The sequence below is a fragment of the Nansenia antarctica genome (assembly GCF_963989245.1).
Source record: "Nansenia antarctica genome assembly, chromosome: 13".
In the NCBI taxonomy this organism is placed as follows: domain Eukaryota; kingdom Metazoa; phylum Chordata; class Actinopteri; order Argentiniformes; family Microstomatidae; genus Nansenia; species Nansenia antarctica.
In genome coordinates this window covers 14,470,343-14,495,342 of record NC_137683.1, presented here as the reverse complement: position 1 = coordinate 14,495,342, position 25,000 = coordinate 14,470,343, and the positions used below count along the sequence as shown (strand labels likewise).

The following is a 25,000-nucleotide window of genomic DNA, read 5'->3' as shown; positions in this document are numbered from 1 at the left end:
ATTTCCTCGGCCACTAATTGATTCAGACAGTCCACTTTGATTCAGGCTGCGCAGAAAGGCAGCGAGTTATTATGACCGGAGAACAGAAAAAAAGCAGATTAAAGCTAGATTTAGGCCGCTTCCAGACCAACATTTCGTTACGATTTAGGGCGTAGTTATTTACAATATGTTACAATGTTGCAATTAACCTTGTCGTTTGTGTTCGCACTGAAATTATAATTGTTGCCACCCTGTAGTTTTTGTTGAAACTTCGTCTTTGTTTTGAGCGCCAGTGCGCGTTTTATGCGCGTGCACGCGGAAAAAGAATTGCGCGCGCTGCGCGCGCAACAGATAACCGCTCCGCCACTAATGTGAAAAATCCTGGAGGAAACACTGCTGACTGATGTCCCCTGTATAGAGATTACACTGAGAACTGTCCCTTATAGACATCACGTCACACTGAACATATTTCCTAGGATCCTAACCGCTCCACATCATGACGGCGCAGGGCCTCCACGCCTGTCTTCTGAGGTCCCATACCGTAGGCCTCTCGTGCGGAGAGCCGAGTAATGTCTTACACACACGCTGGTCCTCTGTCATGTGTCTGTCTGAGTCCGTGTGTGATGTCAGAGAGAGGAACATGTCAGGCCTTTCAACACGTAGAGCCGACAGCTGCCAGGGGTCAAGGCCCGCTCCAATTAGAAAACCCTGTCTGTGTTAAACCACGCTAGAACCAACCCACCCGACGCCCTCTCCCCCTAACCCAACAACGAGGAGCGAAAGGACAAAGAGGGGACAGGAGAAAAAAAAAAAACGAGAGAGGGAGACTTGATGGATAAAGAGTGTGTCCGTCTCCTGCGTCCAGACTTTCGACAGAGAGTTTACGTACCTCGTTGTGGAAATTCGTATAGGAAAAGTGGAAAGCCAGACCGTCAATTACGATTATAGTCATTTCAGGCAATTACTGGCAGAGGTTCTGTTTCCAAATAAAACGTAAAGACTCATCTCCCCTCCATCCCTCCTCATTGATCCTCCGGTTAGATCGATCTTCACCGGGGGAAACGAGAACGGCTGTAGACAGCAGTGAGAGTGCGGGCCACATATCTGCGTGTGTGTTCAGTACAGTATCCGTTTGTTTTGGCCAGTATGTCGTACTTGGCGATGGAGATCGTTTAGCTAGCATGGCTAAAATTATGACCTTGATCCAGACATGATGCTACACCAAATGCTAGAATTGACAATATTTCTTAGTTTACTTATCTATATTTGAAATGGGAACAGTAAATGTTTAAGAGCTCTTTCAGTGTGGGTGTTTAGGGGGGTGGCGGGTGGGTGGGGGGGGGGGTGGCTGAGGGATTTGGCGTCAGAGAGCAGCAGGTGACACGGACACATTTCTACCTCCCTATCTGTGGGTCTGAACGACAGCCAGGGCTTATGGGGGCTGAGATGGCAGCCACACTCGCACTGAAACCCCATATCGTCCCTAAACCCACTGATGAAATAACATTACACCACTGCTAGCCTACCGACTTATTAATGCAAATATTTTCCCCACCGTGAAAGGCCTAAGCACAGCACTTTGTCTTCATGTGAGTGTATGGGGCTCCTATTAAAATGCCTCATTATGGGAGTGTTTGGAGAGTAAACATGGGGCGGCGTATGGTACAGATCACACTCCGTAGGAACATGCCCCATCTCTCCTTCTCTCTCTCCTTCACTCTCGCTCACTCTCTTTCTTTTTCTCTCTCTCTCTCCCGCTCTCTCTCTCCCGCTCTCTGTCTCTCTCTCTGTCTCTCTCTCTGTCTCTCTCTCTCTCTCTCTCTTTCTGTCTCTCTCTGTCTCTCTCTGTCTCTCTCTCTGTCTCTCTCTCTCTCTCTCTCTTTCTGTCTCTCTCTGTCTCTCTCTGTCTCTCTCTCTGTCTCTCTCTCTCTCTCTGTCTCTCTCTGTCTCTCTCTCTGTCTCTCTCTCTCTGTCTCTCTCTCTCTCTCTTTCTTTCTCTCTCTGTCTCTGTCTCTCTCTGTCTCTGTCTCTGTCTCTGTCTCTCTCTGTCTCTCTCTCTCTCTCTGTCTCTCTCTCTGTCTCTCCCTCCCTCTCTCTCTGTCTCTCTCTCTCTCTCTCTCTGTCTCTCTCTCTGTCTCTCTCTCTGTCTCTCTCTCTCTCTGTCTGTCTTTGCGGGAGCAGTCCTTCTTTTACACCAGCTCTGCTCGTTCTGCCCAAAAAAACAACAGACCTCTCTCCAAATTAAGATCTAATAAATGAAACCAAATAGTTGAAAAAATAAACCTGAAAAACAATAAAAAGTTGGAAAACTGACCCTTAAAATATGACCACGGGGAACGGCGGGACCGCCGTCCTAGCGGTTGGGTTACGCCGGGCCCTTTTTTCGTATGTGACTTTTTGGAGTTTTTTTAATAAATACTTTGGAAGCAGATTGAGGAGGTTGATGATGGTACTGGCCCGCGGGTTGTGTTTAAAAACTTTTCTATAGCCGCTCTTCGACACTTAGTTGGCTGCTGTTCCAGAGTCTGGGATCCGATACACACACTATACACACACTTAACACACACGTTAATTTACATTCTAATAGCCCGGCCAAGCAGGAGGAAATTAGGTTTTAATTGTGCAAAAGCCCTGCAGGGTTGATCAAGCGGGGGTGGGGGGGGGGGGGGGGGTGGGCTGCCACAGAGGGATGTCCGAGAGATGTGTCAAAGCCCCAATCCGGTTTGCTTAACACTCAAACCCCTGTCAAAGCACTGTGGACGTTTCCCCCCCCAACCCCCCCCCCCCCCCCCACCAGACAACCAGTGTTTAATAATCTCTCCTCCTGCTCTGGAATGATGGAGTTTTATTGCAGCGCTGCCCCCTCAGCCTGGGGGGAGTTGGTTGTTACGCCTCCGGTCCGGTACACAGACAGAACCGAGCCCACCGCTGTGTCTGCTACACGCTTGCCCCTCTCCTCCTGTGCTCAAAGACCCCGTGTCCTCTTACCGCTCTCCTTGAGATGGATGGAGAGGGGATTCCTTTAACGCTCGGTGTCTCTGCGCAATCACCGGGCGCTGTCGGACGGGGGGAGTTTAATGCCGGGGATGGTTCTCGGGGGCGTAATGGAAGTGGCGGTTGGGTTGTCGGCTCACCGTATTGTCAACCCTCCTCCCCGCCGTGGAAGTTCAGCATCTGGTTTGTGTGCGTACAGCTGCTAGTCTGCGCTCTCCTGGAGCGTGCGTGGGTGTGTTCTCCTGGTGTGTGTACGTGTGTGGGTGTTTTGCTGCTGCTGATAGTCCCATTTCCTCCGTGCTTATATGGTTATGGCCTCCTTCTTGTTAGGGCCGTCTGTTCACCTTGTCCGCGGGGCGGGGGCGGGGGAGGCGGGGGGGGCTCTGGGTCCACCTCCACAGATGTGGGATTGAGCTTCATGAAGCGGTTGGGCGGTGTGGTGGTACCGGACCGACGCGAGTAGAAAGTTGTTTATTTCCGCCACCTTCTGATGTGACATTTAAGCGGCCCATTTCCTCGTGCGTCCGAGTCCAGCCGCGAACTAGCGTTCACCCCTTGATCTGAAGACCCCGATGCCCTTTTATTAAGCCTATTAAAGTTTACTGTGTTATTCTGGGCCATACCTGCATGTTCTATCAAGGTTTACTGCCCCTCTGCAACATTAAAAGATAAGGGAGTTTGCTATACACAGCTGGGGCGGTGGGGGCCGCCTGCACCAAAGGTACACATGGAAATCTTTGAAGACCAAACTGTTTTACCAGATTATCTCTCTAATGAGTGTGTGTCTGTGTGTCTGCGTGTCTGCGTGTGTATGCGTGTATGCGTGTGTGCGTGTGTGCATGTGTATGCGTGTGTGCATGTGTATGCGTGTGTGTATAATGACATGACTGTATGATGACATGACTGTATAATGACATGACTGCATAATGACATGACTGTATAATGACATGACTGTATAATGACATGACTGTCTAATGACATGACTGTATAATGACATGATTGTATAATGACATGATGAAATGACTGTATAATGACATGACTGTATAATGACATGACTGTATAATGACATGACTGCATAATGACATGACTCTATAATGACATGACTGTATAATGACATGACTGTATGATGACATTACTCTATAATGACCTGACTGTATAATGACTTGACTGTATAATCACATGACTATAATGACATGACTGTATAATTACATGACTGTATAATGACATGACTGTATAATCACATGACTGTATAATCACATGACTGTATAATCACATGACTGTATAATGACATGATGACATGACTCTATGATGACATGACTGTATGATGACATGACTGCATAATGACATGACTGTATAATGACATGACTGTCTAATGATATGACTGTATAATGACATGATGACATTACTGTATAATGACATGACTGTATATTGACATGACTGTCTAATGACATGACTGTATAATGACATGACTGCATAATGACATGACTCTATAATGACATGACTGTATAATGACATGACTGTATGATGACATGACTCTATAATGACTTGACTGTATAATCACATGACTACATGACTGTATAATGACATGACTGTATAATCACATGACTGTATAATCACATGACTGTATAATCACATGACTGTATAATGACATGATGACATGACTCTATGATGACATGACTGTATGATGACATGACTGTATAATGACATGACTGCATAATGACATGACTGTATAATGACATGACTGCATAATGACATGCGGTAACGAGACACAGAGATACATATTGTTTATGACTCAGAGCGGGCCGCCTTATAGCTTCCACAGGCACACCGGCCCTAATAACAGAGCTATGAGCGATATGACAAGAATGGCCATATTAAATTTCAGTTCGAGGTCTAACAGTAAATTTTTCCGTTCTGATGTCAAGAATGCAGAGCATCTGGAATCCGTGGCGCAAGCGAGAGGGAGCACGGCGGTGGCGTTCGCTCCGGGAGCACTTTGTCCGTTTCAAGCCGCTTGTCGTCCTCCCAAGCCGGCGGTCTGCTGCGCTCCCCTCTGCCACAGGGATACAGTACTGAAACACAAGGATTTGTTGCCACTGGAAGGGCTCCCTGTTTCCAATTACATCAGAATGAAAATTTCCACATCGTTTTAGCAAACCGGCAGGGATGTCAAAAAAAAAAAAAAAAAAAAAAAGAGAACGAGAGAGTGAGAGAATGAGATTTAAAAAAAATGTATATACATATAGACGTTTTTTTTTTCAAATGGATAATGATATCCCCTGACTGTCCCTTTCCAAAGTACACAGAGTATTAAATAGGTCATCACTGGGTAGACGACATGCTCACTTGCATTAGAAAGTGCCTGAAAACAGCTTCACAGACCATGTGCACCGTTTGGGCATCAGGCAACGGGATATTGAATAATAACATTCCATGGTACAGAAAGAAAGAACTCCTCACTATTCTTTTTTTTACAACACCTTTAAAGACGTCTCGTTTTTTTTAGTGTCGAAGCAAATTAGACATTTGCAGGTGGCATTACCGCATGTGTCTCTGGGTCAGACCTCTGAATGAGTCTTTCCTAAAGCTTTCAGCCTTTTGGACATAACATGCAGTGGTGTCCGTGGGGTTCAGCCTCACTCTCTCTCTCCTGTGCCACTCGGTTTGTCTGGTAAGCGGAGGTGGCAGGTTGTTTGGTTCCTGGCTTGCTTGTTGTGGCTCCTGTGTTTTGTCTGCGCGCGTGTAGAGCCACTGGACCGTGCTGGGCCAAGGACCAACCATTCATCTCCCATCTGGGGAACGGAGAGTTCTGGAAGGCCACACCACTGAACCCCACGCTCCTGCAGCCTTCCCAGACCTCACATCCACCGGCCAGGCCACTCTGGGATACTAGTCCCAACAAATCTTTCATTTTTTTCTCTCTCTTTTTTTTTTCTCTCTACGTCTCTCTCTTTCTGTCTTCCTCTTTCGTTGGCCCCAGAGCTTTACTCACATTATGGAGAGAACTGGAGGGTCAGTTTTTAAAACCAGTAAAAACTCTTCAGACTTGGACTGTTCTTTCCTCTCTTTGTTTTCCCCCTAGTTTGGCCAACGAGCAGGAGAACACAAATCTAAACGTTCTGCTGTGTAAAAACTGTAAGAATCGGTTTGGCTGAAAACCTCTCCGGGGCTCTGGCTCGGCCTTAGAGACACGCCAACGGAATGTGTGCGTTCAATTAGGGTCATTAAGGCCCTTTTGTCCTGAGCCTCGTGCTGAAAGCCCCCTTTGAAGTGTACTATAGGTGTGTGACTGAGTGCGGGGGAGAGGAATGGGGTGTAGCAGTTCCGTTGCGGTAGTCAACAACGCGTCGAAGAATAAATAAATCGTTTCTGAAAACCGTGGCCTGCCCTGGCCTGGCTCCGGGGTAACTTTGATAAGTGCCTTCAACCTGGAATTTCTTTTCAGAGTGAGGCATGATCTCAAAGGGGGCCGTCTCTTTGTAGTTGCCTGGGATGACATGCATCCAGAGTTCAGCCGATGGTAGTGAAACAGTCGATATATGATTGGAGCGACGGTTGATTGCACCTGGACTCAGCCCGTTACAGTGAAGTCATTTTTCCATGGGGAGCTAACTAACATCTTGCACGCGTGTTCTTTTTGGAGAGTTATTTAAGATGATGACATTGAACATGTCGTTGGGATCATAATCGAAGGCTCATTCTCTGACCTTTTAGAACGTGGAGAAGCGGTGAGGCTCTCTGGAGCCGGTAACGGGGAGGTTTTTGCGGGTTTGAATACGGACTGGATCCCTGCTGTTGGGTCTTAGAGCCAAGTCTTCTATGTTACCTCTTTCCCCTTCCTCCTCGGTCCTTGCTATGGTTTCCAAAGTGAACACCACTGGACGCCATTGTAAGTTATGGTAAAGGCTCACAGTGTCTGCTCAATGTAATTCTATATAATTGTATGTCTGAAGTGATGCAGCACTAGTCCAACGGTTACTTAATCTCTACAAGGTCCGGGCTCCTACTGCTTTGACGCTCTGTCGTTTTACCAGAGGGAAGAGAAAATATCGAAAAATTCATTGTTCTGACACTAGTTGAACTCAACAAGAAAGGCACAGTCGTAAAAAACGGCTCCCAGAGAAAGAAAGGACGCCACGGTGGAGGTTTAAGAGGGGTCATCAGGACAGGTTCCCCTCTGCACAGAAGCTGTTTGGCTTAGGGCGGTGGGCCGATAACAGACTCTGTCCTGGCTGTGAAGTCTGGGCCTCAAACAGCTCCTCCCTTCTCTGACTTGCATCTGCCCACACTAGAGATTTTTTGTCCGCAGCTCTGAAAGCTTCATCAAGCTTCTTGCACCGGACTGTTCCCTTTCCCACAAACCACTCAACTCCCACACGATATACCATCCTACATGATCATATAATGTTATTACTACAGTTATTACAGTGTCACTACAGACACAAGTATAAGGTCAACTTCATGTAAAGTATTACCCTCCTTTCCCCCCCCGCTACCCATGGCTCTGCACTATTAGGGCTAGGACATTTCTTCTTTCTGCTCTCCTCTCTGCTCTCCCTTTCTCTCCTGTCACAAGTACGCTGCTCTGATAGACCTGAGGTTTGCTCTCCCAGTGGATCCTCAATGAAGAGGTAAATCAGCCACAGAATGGATCGGGGCTACACCGACTGCAGCTGCTGCCTCCTTTTTTTCCTTCTTCTTCTTCTTCTTCTTGCCCTTATTTTTCCGCAGACAGGCTTGAAACATGTTCGCCGAGCCGAACGTTTGAAATACTGACCTCCGAAGAGGTCCCAAGTGTTGTCGTGTTTTTTTTCCAGGGCCCAGGCGAGGACGGCGCGCATTTTTCTCTCGATTAGCCCCTGATAGATATACGACGGAGATTAATAACTCATTCAGCACCTGGGAGAGAGAGGAAACTGAGACGGGGGACCGACATTCATTTCCTTTATTTCTTTTTTTTCAGACGAAACAAGTTCATTTTCACCAAGGCACTCTTTCTCTTCTCTCTCTCTCTCTCTCTCTCTCTCTCTCTCTCTCTCTCTCTCTCTCTCTCTCTCTCTCTCTCGGTGTACTTTTGGTTTTAAAAAATATTCCCCAGAGCCTGTGCTATTCGGGGCAGTGATTTTACTATTCTTAAGAAGAAAAAAGAAAAAAACATAAAAACTCCAACAATATGGACTGGACTGATAAATCCGCCTTCCAGTTGGCTCCAGCCAATTGTCATCTTCTGGCTCTGCCGGAGTAGAAACAGCGCCAGAGAGGTCATTGTGTAATTCCGAGGGGCATATTTTACATCGGAATGAACTCTCTCGTGTTGTAATAGTCTGTAATTACAGTCTCTTGTTCTCCTCCAGAAAAACCCAGAGGCCACTGACCTCTGTGACTATGAATTCAATGAGTATTATGTTTAATTCATTTTCAATTTGGTACTTTTAAAAAAAGCCTCTGTTAAAACACTGTTATTTTCTTCAACCGCTGTGGAGGTGTGGGCACGAGAGGGGGGAAGCGCTATTTGGCAAGTGTGTGCCGTCATTTCCTCTTACTGTAAAGCCCCTGGAAGACCTTGGAACCTCTCTGGTTCTATCTACAGGCCCGCTTTGCTGCCCAACCCAGCCCCAGGACCAATCCCAGGACCAGCCCCAGGCCTCTGTAACACCCTATCCACAACAGAACCTAGCATACATACATACAGTACATACACATACGGACACAGTGCCAGGCCCAGCCCGGGCCCGGCCTATACTCCAGCCACATAAAGACCTGAGAAGGACCAGAACACAACTGAGCCAAGCCAATCTTGAGCCGTGCCAAAATCTGGCCCGGAGGAAACAAGCGGGTCCCCGCCCTGTAGCGGTGGGGGCAAGTCTTGGCCTCGTCCGCTTCCTCTGTCCCTCTCCCTGGCTGGAGTGTCCCATATCACAGCTCTATACATGGCTGACTAGGGGCTCACTTTTCCCGCACTCTGGCGGTGTCCACACTCCAGCCCAGCCCTCCGTGGCTCCAGCCCCAGTCCGACCAGGGCTCTGTGGTCCTTTTCTCTTTGTCTCTCTCTCTCTCTCTCGTGCGTTCCTCCCCACTCTCCCTCCCCCCTACTTTCCTCTCTGCTTGTCCATTCCCCGCATTTAATTTCAGCCCTCGCACCAGACCTTGTTTAGTTCTTGGCACGTCGACACTACCGCCGCCGCCGCCGCCGCTGCTGTTCGTCCGTCCCGACGTGCCTCAGTGTCACTCGGTTCAGCTCGGCACGCTGACCCCGGGGGCCCCGAAACCAGTCAACTCAGACCGACCAGACCATTGATCTCTTCCCCATGCATACAACCACATAAAACAGGACTAGATCTGTTCCGTTTTTTCCATGCGGGCGAGGGGGAGCGGGGTAGCGGGAGCCTAGAGGGACGGAGGTCGGAGGGGTTAGGGGGGGGGGTGAAGTAGACAAGGCGTAAGGAGGGGGGGGGGGGGTGAGGGGATTGAGGATGGAGGCGTGTCATCTGGGAGGGGGACGGGGGCCCTCACCCCCCCGCAGCTCGAAGCATCTTCCAATGGGTCTGCTGTTGCTGCTGCCGTGGTGATGGCTTTACCACGTCACCCCCCCCCCCTCCCCCTCCCCCACCTCATCCAGTGTCCTTTTAAACCTTTTATAATATGACATACTGTTCAGATTTCCAAGTTGTAGATTAACGAGGGGACCAGATGCCCCTATGGCCTGTAGCTGGACCAGCGTGGTTCTGATGAGGCCTACAGAACCAGGGCTCCGGCCCAGCGCTCCTCCAGGACGAGAGGAGAGGCAGCGTTACCATGATCCTCGTCTGGGTGGGAAGGCCGTCAATTACTTACACAGAGAGAGAGAGAGAGAGAGAGAGAGAGAGAGAGAGAGAGAGAGAGAGAGAGTGTGTGTCTGTGTGTCCATACTTGAATGCAGTCTCTCCTACCCTCCCTCCCTCTTTCTCTCTCTCTCTCCCTCTCTCTCTCTTTCTCTCTCTCGCTCCCTCTCTCTCTCTCTCTCCCTCCCTCCCCCTCATCTTCCTGCCTCTCTTCTGCTCCACGCTACATGGCTGCTGGACAGTGGGGTGTTAACATTACACAGAGTCAGACAGTGTTCTGGAATGTGATGGAAAGATGTCATCTTCAATATATCCTGTCTGTTTGAAATCTGAACCCCCCCCCCCCCCAAAAAAAAAAAAACATCTCTGAATGTGAACCAGAGCAGTGAGAGTGGCACACGACGGTCTCCCAAGAGCAGCTCATGAACTGGGGCCTCTCTGCCATCGTCTGTCACTATGGCGACCCATACCAACCAGAGCCAGCTGCCAGTACACACTCCCTCCCTGCCAGGACGGGTCAGGGACGGGTGTTTCAAAACATGTTCACCAGGCTTACTTTGACGGTGTTTCTGTTTTTCTTTCTTTGTGTGTGTGGTCAGAAAGTGTGTCTCTGTGTGAGAGGTCAGCTCCAATAGCAGAGAGGGTAGAGGGCCCTTTCTGTACCTTATTTTAGCCCAGTTTGACTGCACCGACTATGCAAGCTTGACCATTCATCTAGCCCCCTCTTTGAGTCCAGTGGCTAGGCCTGGGGGTCAGAACCGGCTGTGGGCGGCCGTGGCTCAGGAGGTCAGCGGTTCGGCCGGTTCGATCCCCGGCTGGCCATGTGTCGAGGTGTCCTCGGGCAAGACACACCGGACCCCCAAATTGCTCCCGGCGCCTTGCGTGGTAGCTCGTCCGTCATCGTGATGTGAATGTGTGAATGCGTGTGCGAAAGGGTGAACGAGAGGCCATCGTACGTAAAAGCGCTTTGGAATAAGGCCGCTTATATGCGCCGCTCTACATTAAGTGCGGTCCAGAACCACGTAGTATCTGCCTCCGCTTTCCAGCCTCCTGTAACAGACGTCGTGTTGGGTTTGGAAAGGCTCCGCCGTCGCTCGCTTTGTGTTCCCTCCGAGGGTTCACCCCTTAATCTTGAAACCATCAGCCCCAGTCTGGTTCTCTTTAAATTGAATTTGAAAAATTCATTCTTTTAAGCTGGGAGTAAGCCCCTGTGGAGTTGACTGCCTGTGTTTGTTTTAAGGGGATTCAGATGGTCTGTGGACACTGAGGAGCTTTTAATTCATCACTGCCACTGATGGGCTCACCAGGCATCCGTCACCGGCAGACAGAGAGAGGGGCTCTCTCCAGGCCTTTAGAGTTTGTCTTTGTCTTTTGTGTTTTTTTCTGTGTGTGTGTGTGTCTGTTCTACACTAGAGCGCTTAGCAGGTTTTATGGATGGTTAAAAGTTGCAGGTTGAAGGTTGAAGGTGAAGTTCCTGGAAACAACAGGAAAGGTCTGAAACAATGGCAGGAAGCGCAGGCGGCAGAGAGGAAGTGGCTTATTGCCTCCTGCCGTCCTGGCCCAGTGTAGTAGGGACTGACCCGAAGAGCTTCACTACTCTAGAATACACTTTGGTGCTACTGTTTTACTCCTAAGAACTACCTCCTGTGCCTGTGCGTGTGCGTGCGTGTGCGTGTGCGTGTGCGTGTGTGTGTGTGTGTGTGCGTGTCTGTGTTTGCGTGTCTGCATGTGTCATTGTGTCATTGTGTCTGTGTGTGTCTGCATGTGTGGTGTGTCTGTGTGCGTGTGTGTGTGCTGTTTGTAAAAGAGCGATGACCTGACGAGCGCGTTTCCTCTTCCCCTGCAGGTCTGTACGAGCTGCTGGCTGCCTTGCCCTCCCAGCTCCAGCCCCATGTCGACAGCCAGGACGACGGCACCTTTCTACAGGACATGTTCGGAGAGAGGAGCCTCCACTCTCTGGTCAAGGTAAAAACAAACCTTCTCAGCCTCTCCCTCCCCTGCCCCCCTCCCTCCAACCCTCTTTAGACGGCTCTGTCTACAGCGGCGGTGTTACCGCCGTCAAGGGACTTGAGTCCCTCTCTCACCGAGTCCCTCCCTCCCTCATTTCTTTGTTCTCTTCGCCTCTTCTTCCACTCCTCTCTCATCCACGCTCCGATCTCTGTCTCTGAAATGTACACTACTACTCCTCCTTTCTCCCCCTTTTTCCTCATCATTCCCTCTCTCCCTCCCTCTCTCTCTCTCTCTCGGTCTTCCTCCCTTTCTCATCTCTTCCCTCTGTACAAGGCAGTCTTTATGTAGCGCCGGGGGTGGTGGTTCTGTTAGGCGGTTCCCCGGGCCGGGGGCTGTTAAAGCAGATAGTTCTTTTGGAGGAGCTGAGGAGACGAGCACACTTGATATCTTTATTTTCTGGCAAGACGGCGCTAACGAGCGAACCACATGGCTGCACCGTCTGTCCTCTGCCCTCCTCGTCTGGGCTCTCACCGTCTGCAGCCTCTCTCTCCGTCCTCTTCACAGCCCCACCACTCCTCCTTTCCTTTCCTAGGGACGGAGCCAAGAACCTTATCCTTTTCCACCTGCGCGCTTTTGTTCCCGTTGTTTTTAAGCGTTCGTTAGTTTCGCTGGTATAGCTAGATCGTCAGAAGTACTACGCCAATATGGGTCTAGGAAGAAGCAGAGGTCAAATTGATGAGTGGTAGCATTCAGCTTTGGCTTGTCGCTGGCAGAAAATTGACATCATCCCCCCCCCCCCCCCCCTCACTAAGGAAAACCTTTTCTCTATTAGTGTGTTTGTACAGGCTCCAGGTTGTAATGTGGCTATGCAAGCATGTAAAAACTCGGAACTTTGGAATACCTCAGATTCTGGGGTAAAGGCCTGAGGTTGGGACATGGGGAACCCTAATGGGTTTCATTCTGCTGGGTTTGTTATGAATGGCACAGCACAAAGGCTTTCTCCAAAGATAATGAACGGTTAGGGGTCTGTCCATGTTCATCGTCTGAAACCAGCCGTCGGACCAAAGAAAATGTAATCCAATAGTGCAGCAGATATAATTATGCTAACGAACATGGGGTTTCCATGACATTTACACAGGCATGTGGGTGTACCTCACCTGTGGTTTGTAACAGCACTACCTAATCCCTAATAGAGCCTACAGATCTCTAATAGAGCCTACAGATCTCTAATAGAGCCTACATATCTCTAATAGAGCCTACATATCTCTAATAGAGCCTGCAGATCTCTAATAGAGCCTACAGATCTCTAATAGAGCCTACAGATCTCTCCAAAGCAGCCGGCTACACTACAGGCCTGGGCTTGAGAAGTCTGGTTGGGGGAAGCCAGCGTGGAAGTGGGCCGCCCGTGTGCTGCTGCCACCTGCACAGAGACCCGCGAGGGGCCAGCGGGGGCCGGGAAGTCAGTCCTCCTTTCCTCCTCTCCTCCTCTCCCCCTCTCCTCCTCTCCTCCTCTCCCATTAAAGACCCTTTGAAACCCAGCACAGGAGAGGAGCCAACCAATTAACAAGTGTAGTGATTGCCGAGGGCTGACAGTTTGTGAGAGTTCAGATCGGGAGGGGGGGCAGGGGCGGGGGGTGGGGGGGGGTTGAGTGTTTTGAAATGTTTAATGTTCTCTGTCCCATAATGAATTGCAGTCACTTCACAAAACTGAATTCCCACTTTCAGGACGGGGCCAGTCGCTGACTGGCGCTCACACCGCGGTACGTGTCAGCTGCAATCTATTAATATCGCCAAGGTTTACTGCCTAATGTGGGCTAATTCGCCATCGCTACTGTAGCGTAATATATACCCTATTAAAGAAGAGTTGTGGGGAAAGCTGGTCCCTCCCAGCCGTGAAGCAGGCGAGTACGTCAGGGGGACATGAAAGCAGCATGCGCATTTCACTTCTGCCAAAACAAGACCGTTTATTTCTTCTTTCCCTTTTTTTCACATTCTCTCCATCTCTCTTTTTTTTTTTGGTCAAACGAAATGTGAGCTAAATGGGTTTTTAGTGTCTCTTATCGTTAGCATTAGGGCGCGAGTAGAGAAGGATCTAGCGCCGCTCCAGACAAGCAGGACGGTGTGTGTTTCCCCCCCCCCCCCCCCCCCCCCCCTGGTACCAAAGTCTCGGGCCAGACGGGCCTTGACAGAGAGACGCAGTACAGCCCAACGCTCTCACCATGTCAGTGGAACATCATTAATATAAACCTGCCTCATCCGCCTCCTCAGCCCACAGCCCCCTCTGCAGATCCCAACCCCTCGTCTCACTGGGCTGTGAAACAGGCATAAGGAGAGAGGGTAATACCAGACAAAAAAACAACAACTTCATAGTCATTTGACAAGTGAAACAGCTTCGCTCTCTCGCTCATATGGAAACTATCAGGCCCCACCTGGGATGTTTGCGGAGCATGGGATGATGGGGTGTCTGGAGAGATCCCCAGGCAGAGGTAGAAGTGTCAGACTAGAGACGAGAAAGACAGAGGGGAGATCCAGGGCCTGTTACTGTTAGACTCTAAGCAGACCCTCCTCGTCTCTGTCTCTCCTCACCTGCCCTCCCCAGACAAGTCAGGACAGGGCCCTCGTGTCGCCGGTAATCCGATTATGTCACGAAGATGAAACAAATATTTTCTCATCTTAGTCTTTTTCTACGGGAGGTTCGGAGTCGCGCCCGCTTCGCAGACTTTTCGCCGGGGACGGCGAGTGGCACACGAAGAAAGGCGAGCCCCTGTGTATCGGAGCTAAAACGACACAGGCGGTTTTCCTCCTTTCAATTAAAGTGAGTTACTCAAGTGTGCGTTCTATAAATTCCCCCTGTTGTTACTGTTCCCCGGCCAAGTTCTCTCGCTCCACAAAAAAAGCCACAGGAAATATAATACAACGTTCAATTTCCACCTGCCTCAGGTGCGGGGTGCTTTAAGACCAACTTTCTGTCAGCAAGCCTTCAGTCGAAGGCCCAGAGCGGCTCGTTTGCGGTCGGTCAGTTTTCCCTGTAATTCTGCTCTAGTTAGATGCTAATAGGCCTGGCAATTGCCTCCCAGTTATGTGTGCTCCTGAAGTGGCGTTAGCTGTTCCAACTTCAAATGCCACAACTCCCTTTAATGACATGTAAAGGTGCTTGAGCTGCTGCTCGTAATGGATGCAGAGGCGTTTTAGGTACTCGAGGCTGTCGTCGTTTTTACTGCTTTTGTGTTTACGGCTTATAGTGTGTACACCGTGTTCTCAGACACATTTGAGTATAATGAATCCAGTGAGTCTTTGTTTACAGAAGACGCTTTTGATAGTTTGAGATTTAGCGAACGGATTTTCTTCGTGTGTGGATGTTGCGGTCACCTTTTTATCACAGGGAACGACTCTGCAGGTGGACTTCGGAACACGTTCCCGAGCAGCGACAGCAAGAAGGTCCGTGAGCGCCGTCTGCACGGATGCTCAGTCGGACCGAATCTATTCGGGGTCAACAGCCTGACCTTCCCTGTGCCTTTCTCACCCTGACCTAAGACTGTGTCTGGTCCCGCCTCGCCCCTCAGCCCTCGAGCACTATCGAATCCCGAAAAGGAAATAGTTTCAAACCGCTTTCCCTAGCTGCAGACGTTAGTCTCTGAGCCGTTTAAACCCCATCCCCGGCACGCTGCAATAAAATGGCTAATCGTCTCTTGTGCTGGGGCTCGGCTCGTAAGCCTACACCACCTGAGAGATCCGCTCGTGCTGCCTGCGGTTAGCACGTCCCTCTCCCCACTGTCCACCGAGCCTCATATTTATTATTTCGGGGGAACAGGAACCCTCCCGAGAAGCTGTGCAAACACCTGTTGGCCGCTTTGGGGAAAGGTGACCCCCCTACCCTTTGGGATAGTTAGACCTCTGTAGCTGTCCTCTCACTTATTACCACGTCCGTCGAGAGGGTTCACACAAACATCAAAACAATCTAGTTCGATTACGACTCTTAAATAAGAGCAGTAATGATTCAACTTGCCATTTTTGCTCTTAAAGAGTACTTGGGGACACAAGCAGGATCGTTTTTTATGGTTCTAATACTTTCATTTCATTCAATATAAATCCCCCCCCCCCCCCCCTCTCGCAACATTATACTTGGGTGCTTAGGCTGCACCAAACATTTTCCTAACTGTTTAATGGATGAACGCACCGTGAAGTTAGAAGATCACGCTCGCTGTACACAAACAAGCTCGTCTGGAGAGCGCCAACAGAGCCAGACAGACGATGGAAGGTGCCAGAAGCAGGGTTGTGATAGAGACAGTGGAGAGTAGAAAAACTCCTACCCCGGCGCAGCAGACTCATGCCTTATTGACTACAGAACGGGTTTTAAAACTCACTGACTTGAACCATGTCAACATTTGGACCATTCGACGGGGAGAAGTGGAAGAGCCTACCCTTTTTCTATCCTATCGCCTGTTTAGAGATTGAGAGAAACTCTTTTGATGAGTTTCAGTTTCAGAACTATTATTCCAGGCTTAGGCTTGCGTTAGTAAGCTGTGATTTGCATGTTATTCCAGAGGGGAAAAAAAAAAGAAAAAGACTAAAGTGAAACCAGAGGATCTGACGAAGCCAACTTTATAAGGACATGGAGCAAAAAAGCAGAAATATGGAAAATATGGATCAGAGTGCCATGTCCTGTATTTACAGCTCCCACATGGGCTGAGGTCTGTCTGAAAACAGCACCAATAACCTCTGACCTGGAACAAAAGACCCTGCTTTAGTTCCTGCCACTTTTACTGTAGTGTGTGGATACGTGTCCGCCATTTTACCTTTTCAGTTTTGTTTACAACCTCGATACATCATTTGAATTAGCTTGTTTAGCCTAATAACATCCACATGTACAATAAATCGCTGTGGTGTCTTTATTTTATGTGAAATATTTCGAAATTCTAATTCAAATAGAAACCCACCACTTAAAGGTGTTTGCTGTGTGTGTATTTGCTGTGTGCGTGTGTGTGCGTGTGTGTGTGTCTGTGCGTGTGTGTGTGTGTGTGTGCGCGTGCGCGTGTGCATGTGCATGTGCGTGTGCTTGTGCGCGTGCGTGTGCGTGCGTGTGTGGGGAGAGGGGGGGGCAGTGCACTGTCTCAGAAACGAACGGCGGGGTCTTCTGGGTTGAAACAGGGGCCCCTCTCCTGTTACCCCCGGCCCCGGCGTTCCCCTCTCCTAGCGCTCCATAAGGAAATCTATCCTCTAACTTAATGATATGGCTGTCACGGCCCCGCCTGGCCCTATGCCCTGCTCCCTCTCCCCCAGAGCTCCCAGTGCATCTGCTCTGCTCTTAATAAGCTGTCACATACTCCAGGCCTTTTCCACGACAAACGAGAGACGAGCGTGTTCCACACGGATCCAGAGCCGAGGCGCCAGACCTCCGTGCGCACCAGGCTCCCTCCAGGCAACGTGCTCCTCGTGCGTGTTCCCGCTCCCCCGGAGAGAGAGAGAGAGAGGTCTGAAGTCTAGAGGAAGGCCTACGCGGGGAGCTAGAACCTTAGCCACTGATCTGGTGTTGCCGTGCCTTTGCCCGAGGCACAGTCGAGGCAGTACTGTACTGTCGACTGTACCAGTCGACCCCACAGCAGCCTGATGTAGGGGACAGTTACACACACGGCCACAATCGAAAACACGTGCCCACTAGAGGCGCGTTATCGAGTCGAGTTATCTCTCGGCCCGGCGGGGGTGAAAGATGGTCCTTGTCATATCCCGGCACTGGCTATAGCTCCTCCATACTGTCCAGGGTCCTCGTGCCAGGGGGCTGGGGGCTCTGCTGAAAACCGACCCAGTGTGAAAGGAGAGGAGAGGACACAGCCCTTCTTTCCTTCCTGGTTTGCGGTGTGAGAGGGTCTTGGGTAAACACAGACTGACAGGTATTTCAGTCTCAAGCCAGCACATCTGCCCTCCTGTCTCTCCCCTACCTCGGGCCGGTCCGTCCGGCCCCTGTCTCTTTCCCCCTGCGTGGCGAGGGGGCTGATGAGGTGTTCTAGATCAGGGCCTAGTGTTGGGGCGGATACTGGATACTGCTCCGGCAGGGCCTGTGTGGAAACAGGAGCAGAGGGGGTCACCGTGAGCGTTTTCCACGGGCGGGGACGTTAACCAGGTGCTCCTAGCCGCCTCGCAGGCCCCCGCGCAACAGAAACACAATCCAGCCATGTGATCTCCAGACCTCTTTCTCTCTCTCTCTCTCTCTGTGTCTCTCTCTCTCTCTCTCTCTCTCTCTCTGTCTCTCTCTCTCTGTCTGTCTCTCTCTCTCTGTCTCTCTGTCTCTCTGTCTCTCTCTCTCTCTCCCTCTCCATCTTTCCTTCTCCATCCTTCCAGACATTCACCATTGTGCCTGTTTTTATTTTGAAGGATGTGTTCTGCCTTCCCTCGTGCCCTCAGCGGGGTTGGTACAGGCCTGCGCCGTAGAGACCCAGTTCTATGAAGTAGGGTTCCTACAGGTTTACCTTTGACCCGGTAACCATGACGGCCCAGCGGGGGTTAGGAAGGCCGATGATGGAGGACGAGGAAGACTGATGTCGTGTCAACGGGGCTTAATCCCCTCTGGAAATGTTCTCCCGTTTCAAACATTCACATGAGCTCCAATACATATTTCGGATCCCGTGTTTGTGTTGATATTTTCTCTGGTTTTTGGCCGTGTGTATTTTAAGCCTGTGGGGGTATTTATGGAACCGAACACAACTTTTGGTCTGAGCCACCCGTGGGGACAGTTACACAGTGGTCCATTGTTGCATGTTTTCTGAAAGTGGGCCCTGTTGAAGGTCCGCATTCATTCCTTTAAGCCCTTGCACTTCAGGGACCTCTCGGCATCTCGCGTTTTTTTTTGTGGATGAGTGACTCCACGGCTCTTTTAGAAGAGGAAATACTGTATTTCTCATCCGCTCCGGAGCAGAATCCCTGTCTTTGATTTGCCTGTGCATTCTGGAGCCCTGCTCTGATTCAGCTAAGCCCCTGGTTGGCCGTAACACACTGCCTCTCAGTGTTTCAGCCTTTCCGCGCGTTTTTCCACCGTGTGGCCGCGGGTCCTGCCAGGAGCCCTGTTTCAGCTGGGGGCCCGAAGAATGTGCTCCGGCATTATGTAGAAGCCGTCGTAATGGCTTTTAAATACGTGACACCACCACCGGCGGACAGACGCATTCCTGCGCCTCTCTCGGACAGGCGGTTGGACGCGGTCCTTTAGTTGTAAATAAACGCATCTCGCATTCTCTCACAGAAATTCCACAGTTAACTAAGCAGGGTTTTTTTTTAGGTGGAACTACCTAAGCAGATGTGGTTTCTTCTCTGGTACGTAAGACGGTGTCGTTCTTCCTCTCAAGATTCACTTTCTCTCTTTTTTTTTTACAGTGATGCGCAAGACGGATTAAGTAACCGTAGCTCCTTCTTCTGTGTCCTTTTATGGGCCACGGCAATGAGAGGAGACTGAACGACGAGGAGCTTTAGAACGGTCGAGACTAAGAAACACAATGCGATCTGCATATGTAGTCACATAACGCACTGTAACCTGTACAAGCTATACCAACCAGCATGTACATACATTTGTTACTACAAAACAGACTTGGAAGCATCCACAAAGTCAAACGTGTGTGAATGTTTCACGTTTTACAACTCAGTGATGTTGACTAACCCCAGACCCCCCTAGGGTTACTCCCAGTGCTCTCTAAGCCCATGTGAGGCCCCGGTCCTGCCTAAAGGGGGCCTCTCTCCATCCCCGGGCTCAGAGCTCTCAGAGCCTCGGAGCTCAGCGTAGCAGCCGTCTGGCTCCCCCCCGGCCCTCCACAGATTACCACAGTGACACGCCTAATGCAGAGTGTTTTATGGCCGAGTAATGCGGACTTTGCACAGGGATTTGAACCTTCAAGGCTCGCCTTCAACAGACTTAAACCTGACCCTGAAACAAGGCTGTTCTTGGCTAAACAGCGGCTACGTGACACCGTGATTTACCATCGGAGACCACATGTCTAAATCTTTCTGATTCGCGTATACCAGCCAATATTCGGATAAAATAATCTATGATGAGGAGAGGGGGTATAAATAATGCCTGGACGTTAGACGTTTTACAGAGCTTTTGTGCGTTCGCTGTACTGTAACCCAATTTCCCTCCATAAAAATCACCGTAGCTCGTATCATCGACGGATTTTTCTGTCAAAGATTGTATTTTCTGAATACAAACCTGTCGGTTGGTTCGTATCAAAGCCGTTCCAGTGTTTTTTTTTTCACCCAGGTTGCCGGGCAACCGTAGAGAATGCCATTAGGAGAGACAGATTCCGTCCTGCGAGGGGCGGTCATTTGCACATTCTGTGTGTGTGTGTGTGTGTGTGTGTGTGTGTGTGCGTGTGCGTGTGCGTGCGCGCGTGTGTGCGCGCGTGTGTGCGCGTGTGTGTGTGTGCGTGCATTCCTCTGACGGCCGGAGCGGTGACGTTGTCCGAGGAACACGGGGTTCAGAATGAAGAAAGGCCCCCAAAAAAGAGAGAGAGAGAGAGACAGAGAGAGAGACAGATGTTTTAATTACAAAGCAACGTGTCCGAAAACAAACAGTCGTCGTCGTCGTCCCCCCTCCTTCTCCTCCTCCCCCTCCTCCTCCTCCTCTCAATGAGTGATTACCTGGTTGTGGCTTGTGTCACATATTAGGCGCTCCAGGCTCCCAGCTCCAGGCCAGGGGGGGGGCGGCTCTGTCCCTGTCCCCCCAGCCAGAGGGCTCTCTCTCTCTCTCGTCCAGCCTGGTGTTGGAATGTGTGCTGCTGGTACATTCAGGAATGATCCGGACTCCGGCCCAACCTGTCACTCAAGCCCTTGGCCCTGCTCCTCAGACCTGCGTTTGGGTGCAGAGAGACGGAGGAGAGGCGTCAGGGGGCTGGTCGTCTGGGGCTTCTCAGCGATCGGCCTTGACAACATCCTACTGTCCTGTGTCGTGTCAACGGTTTCACAGACAAGCTTCATGAAAAAATAAAAAAGAGTGTCAGCTGGGCGTGTCACTGTGAGATCAGCCTCGGGGGGGGGGGGGGGGGTGCGTGTGTGTGTGTGTGTGCGTGCGTGTGCGTGTGTGTGCGTGTGTGCATGTGTGTGTGTGTGTGTGTGCGAGCGCGAGTATGTGTATGTGTGTATGTGTGTGTGTGCATGCGCGTGTGTGTGTGCGTGTCTGTGTATATGTGTATGTGTGTGTGTGTATATGTGTATATATGTGTGTGTGTGTGTGTGTGCGTGCGCGCCTATGTGTGAGCAAGCTGACACCGGCCGGGCCCCCCTCTGCTCCGGGCCCCCGGTGTTGGTTCAGCCCGGCCTCCCTGCGGGGCCGTGCAGCCTGCAGCCTGGGTCTGACCCTCACAACAACAATCTCTCCTTTCAGATCCACGAGAAGCTGCAGCGCTACGAGGAGCGCAGCCCTGCCCCGGTCCAGGACAGCGCAGGGAGCCTGGCCCATGACGTAAGTACCCCTGGGGGGAACCCCCCCCTCCCCTCGTCTGTTTACACCCCCACCTCCACCTCCCCTTCCCTCCCCCCCAGCACCCCCCTGAGTCACCCACAGGAGTCAGGTGAGGTTCCACTGTTGTTGTTTCTCCTCCTTCACGACCTCTCGACCTCTCTCTCCTGTGTAGCTACCAGGCTCTTCTCTCGCTCTAAGAACCCAGAATGACTCGCCTGTTCCAATAACACCAGTCCAGTCCCCCTCAGATCTACACCCTCCGCCCCCGCCACCCTCCGTCTTCGTCTAGCCCCGCAGACAGAATCGAAAACCCAGCCTCTCTCCGTGCCCCCGAGGGGAGAGATGGGTCATTTCTCGGGCAAAAAGAAAGAAAGAGAGAGAGAGAGAGAGAAGAAGAGAGTGAGAGAGGGCAACGGTTCAAAGGGAAAGCTAAAAGATGGATGAGGACGTCGGGGTGGGGGGGGACAAGGGCAGACAAACGGCGGATGAAAGAAAGGAAATGAGTCGTGTGACATAAAGAATATAAACGAGTTGGGGAGGCGGCGAGCGTCAAGGCGCTACCTGCGGCACGCGGCCGAGCGATTTATGGACCTGTCCCCAAAATGCCACTGCACCGTGGCAACAACAAACCGTCAACATGACGGGCCTGAAGATGATGGGTTGTTTCCTCTCTCGTCAAAAGCCTGCTCATCTCATCAGTCTCTGAGAAGCGCTTTAGATCATTATTAACAAAACCTCCATTGACATGGAGGCTAGTGTTTTCTCGCAATATAGTATATTCATTAAGCTAGCAGGCGCAGTGTCTCACACACACACACACACACACACACACACACATGCTCATACACACATATACACGCTCACACACACACACACAGGCATGCTCGCTCACACACATGCACACACACACACACACACACACACACGCTCACACACACACACACACACACGCTCACACACACACACACACACACACACACACACACACACACACACACACGCTCGCTCACACACACACACGCGCGCTCACACACACCTACGTAAACCCACGGGCCTTGTCTGGCGTAGTAAGCAGGGGAAAGCCAACAGTTTAATGATCTGTGGTTTTGTTTTAAATCCCCAGCTCTGTTTATTGTAATCAAAGTGCCTCCGAGTATTCCTCCCCGTTTACAGAGCACACGGCCATATATCATCATAATTAGTCCTGAGTCAGAAGAAAGGAGGGAAAGGAGAGTGAGTCAGTCCTGTGGTCTTATTTTTTATGGACTGGCTGGTAGCGTGTTTCTTCAGCAGAGCTGGTGTGTTCGTTCTGTTCGGACCCACAGTCAGAGCCACAGAGAGACCTGAGAAGACTGATGGGGCCGCCCCCGGGGTCACCAGGCCCAGAACCACACTGGACCGCCCTGTGGCAGCTCCACAGGAGAAAAATGACAGAGAGTTATTAGGAGAGACAACCCTCTCTCTCTCTCTCTCTCTCTCTCTCTCTCTCTCTCTCTCTCTCTCTCTCTCTCTCTCTCTCTCTCTCTCTCCTCTCCCTCCCGCCCCCCCCCCCCCAGCACCAGAGACTCCAGTACAGAATTCCAGTGGCTTTCTAGCGTACGCTGGCCAGAGGCGAGCCAGGACGGCTTTGTTTCTCTTTCCCTTTCGTTCTCGCTCCCTAGGTCGTGGCAAACGGCCATTCTTCTATTTCTTTAAGGGACCAAAAGATCTGCCCCCCCGCCCCCCTGACCATTTACTAAAAAAAATTACAGCTTTTAAATTTACGTTTCCTCGTAAATGCTCTCAGAAATCTCTCACAGGGATTATCAGATATCAGGATAAAACCCAGTGATGGTTTATCAAAGCGGGCCAAAGTGCCAGAGATCCCTAGTCGACAGCTACCAAGTGACTCCGAGCACTCGTGTGTGTGTGTGTGTGTGTGTGTTTTTAAGAAGGATTGTTTTTCAACCACGTCGCCACTCGAAAATGAAACCCATTGAAGTCGTCGTTAGGTATCGGGGGCTGCTATAGGAGCTCTCGCTGAAATTCATTTCGGGGGTTGAGTTTCGGTTAATGGAGGCCTAATTTATCGCCTAACATAAAATGACACTTCAACCCCCAGTCTGCCCTGCCGGTGCACTGTCTAGAGCAGGCTCAGCAGGTGACTAACTGCTGCTACCACGACTCCGTTCAACAGGATCAAAACAGGATCAAAACCTCAGAATAGAGCAGACTTGGTGTTATTCAAAAAGAGTCTAGCTGAGCTGACTTCGTGATGTTAGAATTATAAGGTTCTATCTCCATTTCTGGTCAAAATGTAGTTTTTTACATAATCTGATCCATTAGGTGTTTATTAATGCCTATGTGGTGTTATTTTTAAAATGTTGACATTTTTGAGTTAGTAATTCATAAAATACAAAGGTTCCATCTCACAAAACATAATGGAATGTAAAGACTTTGACGCTCAATATCTCTGAACTGCCCTAAACGGAGATAGAACCTTATCATTCTAAGCTCACGACTTGACTGTGGCCTAAAGCAGAAGTGACAGTACTGTCCATCCGTTTCATAAACGTCCTCGTCTTCACCGTCTCTCTCACCGCTCTCTGTCGTAGGAGTTTGCGTCAAGGTCTGCCTCCTTCTTAGAATTCTGATAGTGAAATCCCCCGTTTAAGCCATTCGTCACTGAGACACGGCGTTAGACCCGGGGGTTAATACTCTCCTGCTCCGTCTCTGCTGCTGAGGCCACAGCTGCTGATATCTGCCTCCTCTACCTCTCTCTCTCTCTCTCTCTCTCTCTCTCTCCCCCCCCCCCTCTCTCTCTCTCTCTCTCTCTCTCTCTCTCTCTCTCTCTCTCTCTCTCCTCCATTGGCTGTGTTCCCAGCCTCCCCCAGACTGAGCTGGGAAGCCTGTCCGTTTCCGAAACTGTCCACCAGGTGGCCTCAGAGAGTATGACTCCAGGGCTCCTCAGCGAGGGCCAGTACACTGCCACTCTGCAGTCACAGTGCCAGAGATGTTCCAAGTGATGAACAACAACAAGAACCACAACAGCAACAACAACACGTGTCCGATTTCTCGTCTCTGCCTTAAAGACATAACAAGTGGACGCCATGTGTGCTCCGACAGATTGAAGTGGGCGCATATGCGACGGCGGAATGATTTCCATCGATTTGATAATGTAATAAATTGTGTTCGGGGGGGGGGAAACAACTTACCGTAATAACATGTTGTACCCTTTAACCCTTTGACCCTGTACCAACCACTTTAAGAAGCGTAGTATTCCTCGCAGGCGGTGCATCTGTTTCTGCGTCTTCAGTTCCGTGTCCTCATCTCATAAGCCCCCTTTTTTCGTTGATGTCACTCTCAAAGCGAGACAGAGTCATGTAAAAGTCTCTTATACACACCAGACGAAAGTTCTGAAACATCTGGTGTAAAATGAAATGGAAAGAGACGTCTTTAATTGAACAACGATTCGTAACGTTACAGCCTCCCGTTTTTTTTTTTCTTTCTTTTTATTTGTGTTTGAAATAACGTAATAGAGGTCTTCAGGGCCGCGGGAACTGTAAACCTCCATGCTCCGGGTCCGACTTGTCAAAATACACACCGGTGTGGGGCTCCGGCGTTACAAATGAAACACTCACACACAGCCACAAAGTAGCCCATCATCCTCTCTTTCTTTCTTTCTTTCTTTCTTTCTTTCTTTCTTTTTCTTTTTCACCCCTAGACGAGAGAAGAAGGCGGGGGGGGGGGGGGGGCGCGGGGGGGGAATGGAAAGTGTGATTCTTCTGAACGTGGAACCTTGAAGGTAGTGTGTAGAGAATGTTGTCAAACATGCCTC

At 50.3% G+C, this 25,000-nt stretch overlaps 1 protein-coding gene across 1 annotated transcript in view; it reads left to right on the top strand.

Annotated features, from left to right (window-relative positions):
- The window catches only part of mpp7a (MAGUK p55 scaffold protein 7a), an 83,449-nt gene that overhangs the window by 1,511 nt on the left and 56,938 nt on the right, over window positions 1-25,000 (top strand). The window contains exons 2-3 of the mRNA XM_080544376.1: window positions 11,641-11,759; window positions 21,106-21,183. Of these exons, the coding sequence (XP_080400502.1) occupies window positions 11,641-11,759; window positions 21,106-21,183 (197 nt within the window). The remainder of the gene's footprint in view (window positions 1-11,640; window positions 11,760-21,105; window positions 21,184-25,000) is intronic.